Here is a 13,632-nt window from a genome sequence, read left to right on the forward strand (position 1 = left end):
TATGACGTGACTAGGTTTCCTCCCGTTCTCCTAGTCACAGCAGACTTTACCCGGACTATCGTCTCACTGGGCAGAGACTACACATCAGACCTGTTTCAGAGACCAGTACAATGGATCCTGACGAGCCCATCAAGCGCAAGTTCCGTTGAAACAGCCATAATCGTCAGTCCCTATGAGGCGCAAGAGCTTTTTCCAGCGATAGAGAAGTCCAAAGTTGTTTCTCTCCTTCTCTACGCTCCACGTCCAAACATAGGATACCGCCCATTGGACACCTTGGACCTTTACACAATACCAATTCAGCCTTCAACAAGATTTCTGCCAGATAATTTCGAGAATGAGCTTAATTTGTTCTCCGGCCAGTTATACATGAAATCTATGGACAAGTACATAAGCATTAGTCGCTTCTTAGGCCTACGATCTACTGATCAAGAGAACTCTGAGTCAGACCATCACGAGTGTTATACAGAAATTACTGATACTGAAGCTTCAGATCTACGTCAGTTTATCCGAATTCTCATGATGAAGATAAGGAGGAATTGCCAGTCAACAGACAAGACTCACATGGGAAGGATCTTGGATCAAAGGGCGCTTGAAGCCTCAGACTTTGTTACTGTTGCTGAGATGTAATCATACATCTAGCGGCTTACACACGAAGCCTTGGCCGGAACTCTTCTTCATCCACATATGAGAAAGTTAAAGGAAAGAATGCCGTATGGGTCTCGCTTTGAAATCCGTCAGCGTGTCCATATCTTTTTTAACAGATCCAACAAATCGTATCCGAATATTCTTAGAGTATCACTTGGTAGGCGCAATACGTGGACGGTCTTTGTCGTTATCTTAACACGTAACATAGATATTTTTTACTTTAACACTTAGGTCACCAACTTTGAGCAGTCTGCAAGTGTCCCCAGGTCAGTTCCCATGATGCTCATCTTCCCCATACTGCCCATAAGGTTAGCGTAGACGTTAGAGGTAGTCCAAGGAAGTGGCCAAACACTTACGCTAGCTTGAATGCAGAATTCCAACGTGCCTGGCTTGCCCCAAAGCCCTTCCATATGTTTTTGGTCTCCCTGGCGTTTCCGAGAGCAACATCGCTGCCTAGGGATGTTGGCGTCGTCTCCTCTAGCGTCTGTGGGTAATAGACGGTGCTGTCCAGCTTGTCAGGAGTCGAATCGAAGGACAGCTCCTGTACACTCTGTCCCGCGCTATGCGCTCCCACAAGGGCCACGAGATCTGTAGCCGTGAACCCCTTTTTCTTGAAGGCATTGATCTGAGATGCTGCGTCGGAGTCTTGTGTGGGCAAGACGCCCTCGGCGCTGGGTACAGCGGAATCCTTTCTCCCCACAAGGAAGTGAATTTTGGGTCCACCACAGGCTGCAACACCAAATGCTATGTTTTGCGTTAGCAAATTTCAATGCACACTCTTATTTCAAGTGGCTACAATTACGCCACTAACCTGCTGCCGCTTGTATCATGTCGGCGGTGCTGACATTATAGGCGACGGCCTTTTGGCTCAGTATGTCGCAAATGGGCTGAATCTGCATGTTTTCTTCTCTGTCGAAGCATTCGTTAGCCAGGATCAAAGAACCGTCGCAAGATCCTGGAAAACAATCATGGAACGCGGCGCGCATTGCCTGTCTCGCCTCGCTAGGGCAGCCTGCAAAGGAACCTTTCAGGTCTGCTGCGACCTTAGTCCAGACTGAGGGGCAGGATCTTGCATTGCATCTTGTGGCAACCAATAGAAGAACTGCAAGTATAACGGTGACTTTTTGAAAAAATGACATAGTGCTAGTGATACCGATGGTGATGAAGTGGGAATGTGATAAGTCTTAGATGGTCATTGGAGAGAAGGAATGCGAGGGTTTTAATAATGACCATGTTCTACTACAGCTCACTGCCCGAGATTTTCAGCAAAAATCCCGAGACTGTATTTGGCATTCTTTTTACAACTTTGTCGATGGTAGGTAAAATAAGCGCAAAGGTCAGCACACCTAGCGCCCTCTTGCATGTGCTCGGACACATGGGACAGCGCGCTACTCTTTACTTCAGGGCTAAGAACTCTCTGGGCGGTTGTGCTAAACTACTGCCAAGTAAACACTAAGCAGTGTCTCTGACCGAAACAGTGATCAATGAGGATGAGGTGACTACTTGAACGCTGAAGGCTTAAAGGCATACGATGACAGCAAACGTTACAGTGAGCGGCTTCCCTTTGCGGTAAGGGTCCATGAAGGCCTAGCATAGGACTGTCAATTTACGCACGGCTCTACCTTAGGTGAACAATGGCGAATGGCGCGCTACAATGGCTAGCCCCTCCTGGCGCCAAGAGACCAAATCCTGTGTTGTGGCCCTAGTCTTCAATCGAAAAGTAAAGCATGACACAAAAATAGTCACAGCACCATACTTAGCTCAGGGGAAAGTTGAGAGCCACTCCAAGTCGCAACGGTATTTGCCTCGCGTTTTAGACTCCGCGCCGCGTCCTGCCTACCACCTACCGGAACATGACGGCTAGAACCTTTCCAGGTCTCCAGTCATATCCAAACGATCTATCAAACTTGTCGAATCACCGTAGCTTGATTGACGTTAAAAATTGAGTTTGTGCTTCAAGAGCTGCCTGAAACATATAGCTCTTGCACTTGAAGGAAGCCAAGAGGAAGTGCCCCTTCACACCAGGTGGACATTCTGGAGAACAATCATAGGGGTAGCTTATAAGAACGAGTACGTTTACTCGCCCCATACCTCTGTTGAGTGATCATCATCAGCCGCTGCCGACACTTTATAGTAAATCACTCGTTTTCAATTACAAGAACCTTTTCATTATGGTTACGTTTTACTCCGCGCTCCGCAACTTGCCTGCAGCGCTACTCGCATTTGCCGCAGCCTCGGAAGCGCAGAACTTCGGACAATGGGGGCCCATGGTCAAGTTTCCGGTGGTGCCTGTCTCTGTGGCATTGTTGCCCGAGACGGGTAACCTGCTAGTTTGGTCCAGTGGTTGGCCGTAAGACAATCCCTTCTTCCTCATGTCCCATAATTGAAATTTGGCGTTATGGAATGCTTCGTCGACGGCAAAAGAGATAAAACTCTGACATCGAATATCTAATAGTAATCGCTGGACAACCGCCGGCAATGGAAAAACCTACACATCAACTTATGACGTTAAAACTGGCAAGATTAGCGATGCACTTATCCAGGTAAGTAACATTAGTAGTACCTTTCACCAGCTCTCTCTGAGCTGGTCAGTTTACAGATCTACGTATCGCTCAAGAAAAACCCAATATCCTAATACAGATTTATGGCATAGAACACACAGCACGACATGTTCTGTCCCGGCACATCTATGGATGCAGATGGACGCATCATAGTAACGGGAGGCTCCAGCGCCTCAAAAACTAGCGTCCTTGACTTTAAAAAGGGCGAGTCCTCTTCATGGACGCCGTTATCCAACATGCAAATTTCAAGGGGGTACCAATCGAGTTGTACAACGTAAGATTACGCAGCGCCCATTCAGGATTGGAAGAGACACTGATGATAACCTTTATAAGTTCTGAAGGTAAGATATTCGTGATTGGTGGCTCCTTTTCCGGAGCGGGCAAACGAGATGGCGAGATCTATGATCCCAAAGCCAACACTTGGACGAAGCTGGCCGGATGCCCTGTTAAACCGCTGGTTATGCAGAGGGGTATGTTCCCCGACAGCCACGCTTGGTTGTGGTCATGGAAGAATGGATACGTTCTTCAAGCCGGCCCCGCCAAGCAGATGAACTGGTACGATACCAAGGGTACCGGCGCAAACACGCCCGCCGGTTTGCGAGGTATTGATGACGATTCTATGTGCGGCGTCTCTGTGATGTACGACGCGGTGGCAGGGAAAATCTTCACGTAAGCCATGGAACAGCTCAACTCGCCCCTTGTTCTGTTTCGGTGGATCTAACTCGTGTCCATAGTTATGGTGGTGGCAAGGCTTATACCGGCGTTACGTCGAGCAGCAACGCCCATATCCTGACTCTTGGCGAGCCCGGACAGGCCGTGCAGGTACAAAAGCTACAGAATGGCAAGTATAACCGCGGCTTTTCCAACGCCGTTGTGTTGCCCGACGGCAAAATTTGGATCGTTGGTGGAATGCAACAAATGCAACTCTTTTCAGATAACACTCCCCAACTCACCCCAGAGCTGTTTGACCCAGCGACAGGCAACTTTACTCCCACGACGCCGCATACCGTCCCGCGTAACTACCACTCCACAGCGCTTTTGATGGCGGATGCTACGATCTGGTCCGGCGGGGGCGGTCTTTGTGGCGCGAACTGCAAGGAGAACCATTTTGACGGACAGTTCTGGTCACCGCCATACCTGTTCCAGGCCGATGGGAAGACTCCAGCCCAGCGACCAGTGATCCAAAGCCTGTCAGAAACCACTGTAAAGGCAGGAGCTCCGATCACTATCACCATGCAGGATGCCGGCACCTACAAATTTAGCATGATTCGAGTCAGCGCCACTACGCACACAGTTAACACGGATCAGCGACGGATTCCCCTGGAGGGACAAGATAGTGGAGATGGCAAAGAGTTTACTGTCAATGTCCCTAATGACTACGGGGTCGCAGTCCCTGGGTACTATATGCTTTTTTCTATGAATGAGGCTGGAGTACCCTGTGTTGCCAGGTTCTTCAAAGTATCTCTCTGAAGTTGGAGTGGCGTTTGAACTCGCAATCAATTAGTTGGATGGGGAGCGCCAGGTTGTTATATCTTCTGCGACATGCTACACCGCCTCACAAACCATGTGATTCTCAATACGATATCTTCTTAATGGCATTTTCTTGATACATTTATGATATTGTTTGTGTTTTGTTATTTGACATGAGCTTTTATTAAAACATCATCCAAAGCACGTCCTTTCCGATCAGGGTATTCACTAAACTGAAAATCAGAACGAGAGTATCGCTGCGACCTGATTCCTACAACGCAAATAGATATCATTCTCTACTTATATGACATTGCGAGGGGGATCCATGCCACAAAGGATCTAGATTCGATTCGCGGTCGACCAACAGGCTGCCGGGGCTGTCAAATAGCTTTCGACTTCGACGACAGGCATAGCGCCAAGCGTGGATGAACTAGCTTGGGAATCAAAGGAGCGACGATTATCGGTTCGTTGTGCCATCACACGCTTCGTAGCTTTAGAAGCTGGCGAGAGAGTGAATGAGAAACGTCTGTTGGAGCTTCGACGGTTGAGTTCGTGTTAATTAGGCTGTTCCCGGACTCTCGAAGGTTTTCTTCTAGTCGGGAAACTCACTTGGGAGCCATTATTTTCGTCGAATTGAGAAAACGATGTGGAGTTACGGTATTTGCCAAAATAAATGGTTGCGTGTTTGATGTGCGTGTTGTCTGTTTGGTTTGCTGTGAAGAGTAACAGCATTTTTCGAAGGGGAGCCTCGGGTAGCTTATATAGACCTCGACCTTGAGTTTCGTCTTGCACAAATGCCATATATTCGACCTTGGATGAATGAGAGTAGTATAAATCCACGTCATACAAGCTCATCTCGATGAGGCTATCGTGACCATCATTGCCATATTCGCAAAAGGCACGTTCAGTTCCGAATATCAGCAGATTGAAGATCAACCATCGCCATCGCCAATGGTGTTCGTGTTCACAATCAAACTCACTCGCATGTAGCCAAACTTCCTCCATTGAATGAATTAGGCCATCATGCGCCACTTTGGATGACGCTCCACGAGAAGATTTTCGAAGTGTAGTGGTGGGAACTTCATAAAGCTTGGGTTTACTCCCTACGGCGCAGTCCAATCGCGATTGCTCAATCAGCCGGATCAGCGGACCCCGAGCTACTTGGGACCCTTCTTGCATCACCATGCAGGCCAAGTCTGCCTTAGACTCAAGAGGACATGCTGACAAGGAAAATCATTGCAGTTTTGATTCGCTTCAAGGACAGCAATGAGGATGGCTGCGGAGCTGATGCCAGCAGATTCACATACTAGCGATGAGCACTGAACCGGAAAGAAATCTGGGTGATGGCCTCTTCTGCTCGTGAAGATTGTAGTATCTTATCGTCTGAGTGTCAATCATTCGCTGATGACTACCGAAAGGCCAGTCTAAACGCCATCTCAAACCTAGGCCTCTTGTTGCATGCAACAGAATTTCGAGATTCGCGAATGATAAGGCGAGGCTTCAAAACAAATGAGAAAAGTAGACTGAAACTTACGGCCATGGCCTCAATGATCACAGTAACTACCATTTCAGTGCTTTCCCGGCGTGGTTGGGGCCCACTCGACCATATTTCGGGCCTCATCGGCCCCGATCACCTCCGCAAAACCCCACCGATGTGTTAGTCAGCACAAAAACTTTGCGCCTCGGAGTGCCAACCATGAATTCTGGAAGCTGAACTGTCACTCATCAGGATTGTAAGAAAACATCTTCAACCCACAATATGAACGCGAAAGGCTCGTCAACCGCGCAAGTCTCTAGCGCCCCAGCGTTACCTCCTAACGTCACCATCTTCTCCCCCGCGAAACCGAGCACGGCAGAGGCCCTGCTGAAGGGTCGCATCTTTACACGACTCACGGCTAACACTCAGACCGAGCCATCCAAACTCGCGGCAGCGCTTAAAGATGCGGCTCGTCCTGAGGTCAACGACACTTTCTGCTTCAGCCACCGCAACGTCGTCTTGATATTCGATGGAGAAAAGGACGGTGCAGATGCGGTTGATGCGCATCATGATCATTTCCGCCTTGTCTGCCTGGCGTTGAAAGACGCAGACATAAGCCTCGATGTAGCTGGTTGCATATTCGATGCTCCTGAAGTCTTACAAGCAGGTTTCCAACTGGATACTCTGAGCTCAGGATCAGTCCTCGTCATCGACCTGATGGGAGGAGACGACGACGAAGACACTGACGACGAAGATGACGAAGCGGCCGCTGAGAAGCTCTTAATGAGCGGAGACTCAGGAGCAACGATGTCATGAGAGTCTCCTACCCCGTCAAGTTGGCAGAGAGCATCTAGAATGGCTTCGCCGGTCTCCTGTGCACGACGTTGCTGAAGTCTGACGAAGTCGGGATGACATCCTATCTGTCAACCTTCAATATGATGCACCTTAAAGCCAAGGCCTAATCTTGTTGCACCACGGTTATGATATGAAGGGACCCTTTCGAATCATTCAGAGGCACGAGAAAATAAAGGCTATGGGCATCGTCGATCCCTGAATACCACACAAGGACGTCCGTTAAACCACTATGCACACTTCACCGAACACAACTGGCGGTTTCTTCTCGGCAAGAGTGATCCGTGATTGAAACACCTGCTGGACTTGACCTCTAGAAGTACTTCTCGCTTCTCGAAACGTTTGTAGATTGATAAGAGAGGACGCGGTTTTGCAACAGCAAGGTTCTTGACCCGGCTTTGAATGTAGGGCATGCTCGAGCTTTTATGGTCCATGGCTTGGGGAACCGATGTATGTCTTGTTAGCTCCTAGTAGTTTGTGAATACTTCCACAAACGATACATCTCCTGCTGCGCAAGTTCGTTGGTCATGTGTTCGCAAAAGTTGATGATGCCCGCCTCTAGATCTTCATAAATAGTACTTACTGAGCCCTCTCGCAACACAAGTTGAGAGGGGAATACGGCCTCTTTGATAGATCATAAGAGGAGTTCTGTCCGCCGCATAGGCGTATTCCCCGGCGTGGCAACCGTCTAAGGTTGTGACCCAAACTATATCGGACCCTAAAGCCACCAACCAGAGTCCGGATGAAGACCAGATGCAGTAAGAGGCCTGGCGTCAATGGCTGACTTGCTCTGAGAAGCAGGCCTACCCAAGCCTAAAGGTTCTTGGAGGAAGCAGGCGGATTTATAAGCGTGAGGATGGCCCTTACGATGAAAAAACTCACAGCGGGACGCCAAGCATGGCGAACATGGATTTTCATGTCTTTAGCCCATACGTACAGACGTCTTCAAATGACTCTGAACTTGGCGCAATGTCCACTTCGTCGCAGCCCTTGGGCGACGTCGGACTCTTGGCATGCAAGATATGCATAAAATCTGACGCCAGCAAGACGGTATGGCCGGATGCTGCGCCGAGCATCTCAACCAAGCAATCGGTCGAAAGCCACGTTTTGTGGTGTCACGGAAGTCTATACAGAAACGTCATCCGCCCCAGAGTGTGTAGGATGGTACAGCCACGTGAGCTGGTGGTTACTGGCGTTCCTGTAGGCACAGTTGGTCTTGGCCAGCGGTCTCTAGGAAGATAATCCTCGGGAAAGGCAGGAGATTTCGAAACGAGTTCATTCACGTCACAGTTGTTTAAACTCCGCAAGACTCCGCGCCTTGCGGTTGGTCAAAGCCGTCCTATGTCGGCGACACGTCCCGGTTTGGGAGATGAGCGCCGTTGATCTTATCCCCAATGAGACAAGCCTCGCCTATTCGGTAAGAAGCTTATTGGATGGCTGGCTACCCCACGCTGGCCTCTATAGTTTTTTTGTCCCGGTTCCCACACCACAAGCCTGCGGAGACAAAAGATGCTTGAGTCTTTTTCATCGCGACTACCTAGATGCAAGACGACGGATCCCATCCGGCACTTGACGCGGATTGGCGCTCAGCTAGTGGGATCACTCCGGTCAAAACACTGGTCCTATCCCCAACCGACAAATTCTCCCCATCTGTCCCAGTAGTGCGTGTTTTTCTCCTCAGTCTTAACAGGAATTGCGGGATCCCCTCGGGGAAGTTTGAACTTGGGAAGTCAAGGGGCCCTCCAGGACTCCGATGACCGATCAGTGTCGTTTCAAACCCCGACTCTGGGGCAATGGGGCAACGGAAACTGGTTCGATGGTTTATCGCCCCCGGGATGCAAGGTGACGTTCCCCGCCGCGGATGCAAGCACAAGCTTGAACTGCTCCGTGCCTTGTCTAACCACAGGTCTCGAGGTCTCTTTTCCTCTACCCCGACCCCCGATTAACCCCGTCCTGCTTCCCCGTGGATAAGCGGGCTTGTTCCCCACGTCATCCTGATGGGGCCGAAGAAGCTCCATTGCAGGTGCGAATCCTCAACTGTTGTTGGTCGCGTACTTGGGTCGGACGAGGACTGCAACAGACTGGAGCCTTTCATTCCGGATCCCGGCTTACTCAAACCCTTACTTCTCACGCTCGCGCACGCAGTAGGAATTGTTCGATATGTGGTGCATCAGGTCTCACCCCACATAAAAAAATGGTTGTTGGGAGAGGGGGGTGGTTAATTGTTTCCCCCCGCGGGAACCACGGGACTTGACCGAAGCGTGCCGCCACCCTTTATAACTTTTGACTTCCCACCATTTGTGAATTCTCCCAGAGTCTATCTCGAGACAATCCAGACGTCCTCTGATTTTCTTCTCCATTCTCCCTGTCTCGCAGCTCAAGCTCTCAACCATCTCGTAGTTGTGCAAGAGAGCCGACAAGACACGACCGCAAAGATGGACTCCGCGCAGCTCAACGACCAGATGAAAATCACACAGGGTCTCGACAGCAAGGGCGCCGACGTTGACAATGTCGAGAACCAGGTTCCTGCGGATCCTAACGCGCCGCGGACCATGAGTCCAGAGCGTCGCGTGGCTGTTGAGAAGAGCTTGAAACGCAAGATTGACACGCGATGCTCGCTATTCGTGCTCATCTACATCATGAGTATGCCTTCGCTCACTCGCGCCCTTGCTGCGCTCGGCCGATGCACTAACACGAGAAACTACAGACTACCTCGACAGAAACAACATCGCAGCCGCCCGTCTTCGCGGTCTGCAAAGTGACCTCAACTTGAACAACACCCAATACGCCACTTGCTTGAGTATTCTGTATGTCGGCTACATTCTCATGCAGGTCCCTTCCAACATGGTCATCAACAAGATCTCACGTCCGTCTTGGTACATCTCCGCTGCTATGCTGGTCTGGGGTCTCATCTCAACCCTGTCCGGCGTCACCACCAACTTCGGTGGCATGGTCGCTACGCGTTTCTGCCTTGGTTTTGTCGAGGCCGCCTTCCTGCCCGGTGCCCTGCTTATTCTATCCAAGTGGTACACCCGCCGCGAGCTCAGCACCCGCAACGCCATCCTGTTCTGCGGTAACCTCATCTCCAACGCCTTCTCAGCCTTGATTGGTGCCGGTGTCCTATCCAACATGCAGGGTGTCCTCGGCCACGCTGCTTGGCGCTGGCTTTTCTGGATCGAGGGTGCCATCACCATGGCCGTCGCCATCTCCGCCGCGTTCATCCTTCCTGATCTCCCTACCAACTCCAAAGGTTTTACTGAGGAGGAGCTATACGTTGCGCAGCTTCGTATGACTGAAGATGTCGGTGAGGCTGATGTTGACTCGGATGAGATGGGCCCAATGGATGGATTGTACATGGCTGTCAAGGATGTCAAGATCTACGTTATGATGATTACCTTTACTGCTTACGTCGTTGGCCTGTCATTCAACGCCTTCTTCGTAAGTACTGCTATCCCAAATATTGAAAACAGGCCTCGCTAACTTTCTCCAAGCCCACTCTCACCGGTACTCTTGGCTTCAGCTATGTCCCGACTCTGCTCATGAGCTCGCCTCCCTGGGCCTTCTCCTGCATCGTCTCCCTCATCAACGCCTGGCATGCTGATCGTCAGCAGGAGAGAGTAAGTTACTCTAAGCCTCTGAAATTGAAGAACGTAATGCTAACTTGTTTCAGTTCTGGCACATTGTCGGCCCCATCTGCGTCGGTCTCGTCGGTTTCGTCATCTCCATGTCAACCCTGAACGTCGCCGCCCGCTACGTCGCCCTCTTCCTCCAGGCCAGCTCGTACGCCGGCTTTATTGTCTTTTACTCCTGGATATCCTCTTCCTTTCCTCGTCCTCCTGCCAAGCGTGCCGTCGCGATCGCTATGATAAATGCCTTCTCCCAGCTGGGCAATATCGCCGGATCCTACGTTTGGAGTCTCTCAGACAACGGATTCCGCAAGAGTTACGGTATTGTCACCGCCATGTTCGGCGCCACCATCGTCGGTTGCTACATCTTCAAGGTCATCCTCGATAACCTAAACAAGAAGCTCGAGGCTGGCGAGCGCGCCTGGGAGGTCCACGGGGACGTTGCCCACCAGACCGCCGATGTCACTAATGGCGACGAGATTGAGGCTGCTCGCATGATGGGCAAGGGCTTCAGATACCTTGTCTGAGTGCTATGAATTATATATAATGGATATTCCGCGGTTATTTGATACCCATGAAAAGAGCGTATTACATTTGTAATTAAAGATACCTACTAGCCGCACAATTTGAGACTCGTGCGCGTTGAAAGATCTAGCAATGATCATGTGAGTAGAATCGATTAATGCCACAATGAACTCGGTCCTTCAAGCGTTGGTCCATGTATACTTGCTTGCCCGTAAGTAGTATGAGTTGCGTGATGTTACTATCCCATCGTCATTGATGGGAATACGGCGATGATCTCCTATTGGGGCAGGATGACAAGGGGAAAGGAATTGGGAAAATTTCCCCAACTGAAACAATGACAACAAATGATAGAGAGAGAAAAAGAGAACAACAGTGACAAACGCCGGACTATGGGCTCTCCAACACCATGTCAGTACTTCCGTAATCCCCGCCACGTTTACCTTACGAGACCGACCGCAATGTCAATGATGTCCACTCTTCACCCGGCCAATCCCGCGTATCCAGAGCCCGCCTCCTCATAAGAAATAATACGGATACCTGGGGGAAGATTCCGGAGCAGTTCTGGAGTCGTCTCCTCCACACCGCCCCGCGTCTCCTCTTTTATTTCAACTCGGAATATGACCGAGCACGAAGATCTGGCCTGCTTTACCAAGTATCCAGACGTGCCTGGATGGGCCCTGCCCCGCTTTCTCCTCTTCTCCAAATTCTCTGGATTAGGTCCACCTAGACTGCAGTCTCGGGTGAGATCCTTGGTTAGCCGCCGGAGCCATGAAAAACGGTTATTCCCACGCGCGAGATCCCAGTCTTGAACGCGGAAGTGCACAGGCTAACGTCACGGTTTCCAAGCTTCCAGGAACCAGACTCTCGCATTAGGCTGAGTCGTCGACTTGGTGATAGAGTCATCGACACTTGCTGGCTCAATTACCTGGGAGGTATTGGATCTGGAACGAACTTCCGTCCAGTGTTCGACATAAATACTGAGCCTCGTTATGCTGGGAGCGCCCTTAGACTTTTGTCACTGAAGTGGTTCATAATGTCAAAATATTCCATATCTTTTCAAAAGATCGTGTTTGTGTACAAGTTTGGTTCAAATAGAGATGTTGTCGGAGTATCCTGTCATGATAGGAAGGTAGGTGTGCAAGTGGTTGACTGTTATATGCACTCCGAAATCAACCGGACCTTTGAGATCAAGCTTTTTCGCAGGCCTGTGTACACCCCCCTGTGCCCAAGGCTCTGGACTCAGAGGTAGGCTGGCATGTTGTCTGACTAGACCCGCTGCGACATAACCCTGTTCATACGACGAGGCAGCCAAAGACAGCCAGCATGCTGCATGGCGGTGTCCTAACTACCGAGATGACCCTGATCGACGGCCAAAGTCATTAGACTGTATAACCGACTCCCGGGATACTAAACCTTAACTCCCTCACTGTAGTCTTAGCGGGGACAGCTGAGGAGTGTTTGATAAGCTGATCATGCAGCTCGTCCTTCCATCATCATGGGAGCCACATGGCATAGACTTGTTTCTGTATCTCCTAGCTTGTAATCACTTCTTGGCTGCATAAAGTTCTTCTCACACTGGAATGATCTAACTGCCAAGTCCAGATACTCGTGCATCAAGAGATCTGTCTTCGTTTATTTCGTTGTGGTTGCATGGAGGCATCCGTGCTCCATCCGCAACCGTAAAAGCAATTAGATGCTGATCTCTGCCAACCAAGCCAGCACTGTCTTGGAAGTACTGAGTTTTCCAGCGTGGCATTTGCTAGTTTTGAAACTAAGTTAAGGCATGTCACTCAAAATAGGGGGCTTTCATGGGACCTCGCTTAGAGAATATCATTCTCAACCCAGATGATGGGTTCTTGAGCAGCACGAGGACAAGGGGACGGCCTTCGAGAAAATCATATTGAGCTGGTCAAGAACAGCATCGTAGGACAGAACGCACACCCGCCAGAGGCTCAAAGCCGCAGTGGAGAGGAAGATCGACCGCCCTTCAACGCGCGCCTGGCTCGTGATTCCCCAGGTGGCGCTACAGACAACGAAGACAAGATAGTTGCTGGTCCAAGTAACACACGTACGGCGGAACAACTTAAATATTCATTGACAACCCCCGCTCAATGCTGAAGCTCGTTCCCGTCTCTCCCTCATTACTCACTACCCACTAATCGTCATCACTCGATCTTTCTAACTACATCAGCATTTCAAGTTTCAAAGAGGATTTCTCGACTTCAAAAATACCGCGCACAATTACCAAGCCACAGCCAAGCTCATTGAAATTAGGAGACTGAATCCCGTTTCTCTTCCACCATGTGCTGAATGGATCGATGGGGCCGGCCAACTTTGAGTCCGTACTAATAACGCGACGGGCTCCAATAAAGTGACCATTGGCAGGGTCTGTATTATAACCATGTACACTGAACATATCTCTCAACCTAGGTAGGAGAAAAACGGCTACTGGTACGCGTTCATCATTGAGACAGGT

General features: G+C 50.1%; 4 protein-coding genes across 4 annotated transcripts; 3 read left to right on the forward strand and 1 right to left on the reverse strand.

The window, feature by feature from the left end:
* Positions 1-872: 872 nt before the first annotated feature.
* On the reverse strand, positions 873-1,544 carry ColSpa_00026 (manganese peroxidase 1; the record flags this gene model as incomplete). Its single annotated transcript, XM_049266238.1, has 3 exons — positions 873-942; positions 1,002-1,374; positions 1,457-1,544. 3 exons carry the CDS (start codon positions 1,542-1,544, stop codon positions 873-875), a joined length of 531 nt encoding a protein of 176 aa, XP_049122195.1.
* A 1,769-nt stretch (positions 1,545-3,313) lies between these two features.
* Positions 3,314-4,676, forward strand: ColSpa_00027 (galactose oxidase; the record flags this gene model as incomplete). The annotated part of the gene is made up of 3 exons (XM_049266239.1): positions 3,314-3,480; positions 3,540-3,875; positions 3,941-4,676. The coding sequence occupies 3 exons, from the start codon at positions 3,314-3,316 to the stop codon at positions 4,674-4,676; spliced, it is 1,239 nt and encodes a 412-aa protein (XP_049122196.1).
* Positions 4,677-6,435: 1,759 nt separating this feature from the next.
* Positions 6,436-6,969, forward strand: ColSpa_00028 (uncharacterized protein; the record flags this gene model as incomplete). Its single annotated transcript, XM_049266240.1, has 1 exon — positions 6,436-6,969. One exon carries the CDS (start codon positions 6,436-6,438, stop codon positions 6,967-6,969), a length of 534 nt encoding a protein of 177 aa, XP_049122197.1.
* A 2,471-nt stretch (positions 6,970-9,440) lies between these two features.
* On the forward strand, positions 9,441-11,158 carry ColSpa_00029 (putative transporter; the record flags this gene model as incomplete). Its single annotated transcript, XM_049266241.1, has 4 exons — positions 9,441-9,648; positions 9,713-10,443; positions 10,497-10,622; positions 10,676-11,158. 4 exons carry the CDS (start codon positions 9,441-9,443, stop codon positions 11,156-11,158), a joined length of 1,548 nt encoding a protein of 515 aa, XP_049122198.1.
* Between the last annotated feature and the right edge of the window lie 2,474 nt (positions 11,159-13,632).

Source organism: Colletotrichum spaethianum, assembly GCF_022836535.1.
Source record: "Colletotrichum spaethianum MAFF 239500 DNA, contig01, whole genome shotgun sequence".
Classification (NCBI taxonomy): domain Eukaryota; kingdom Fungi; phylum Ascomycota; class Sordariomycetes; order Glomerellales; family Glomerellaceae; genus Colletotrichum; species Colletotrichum spaethianum.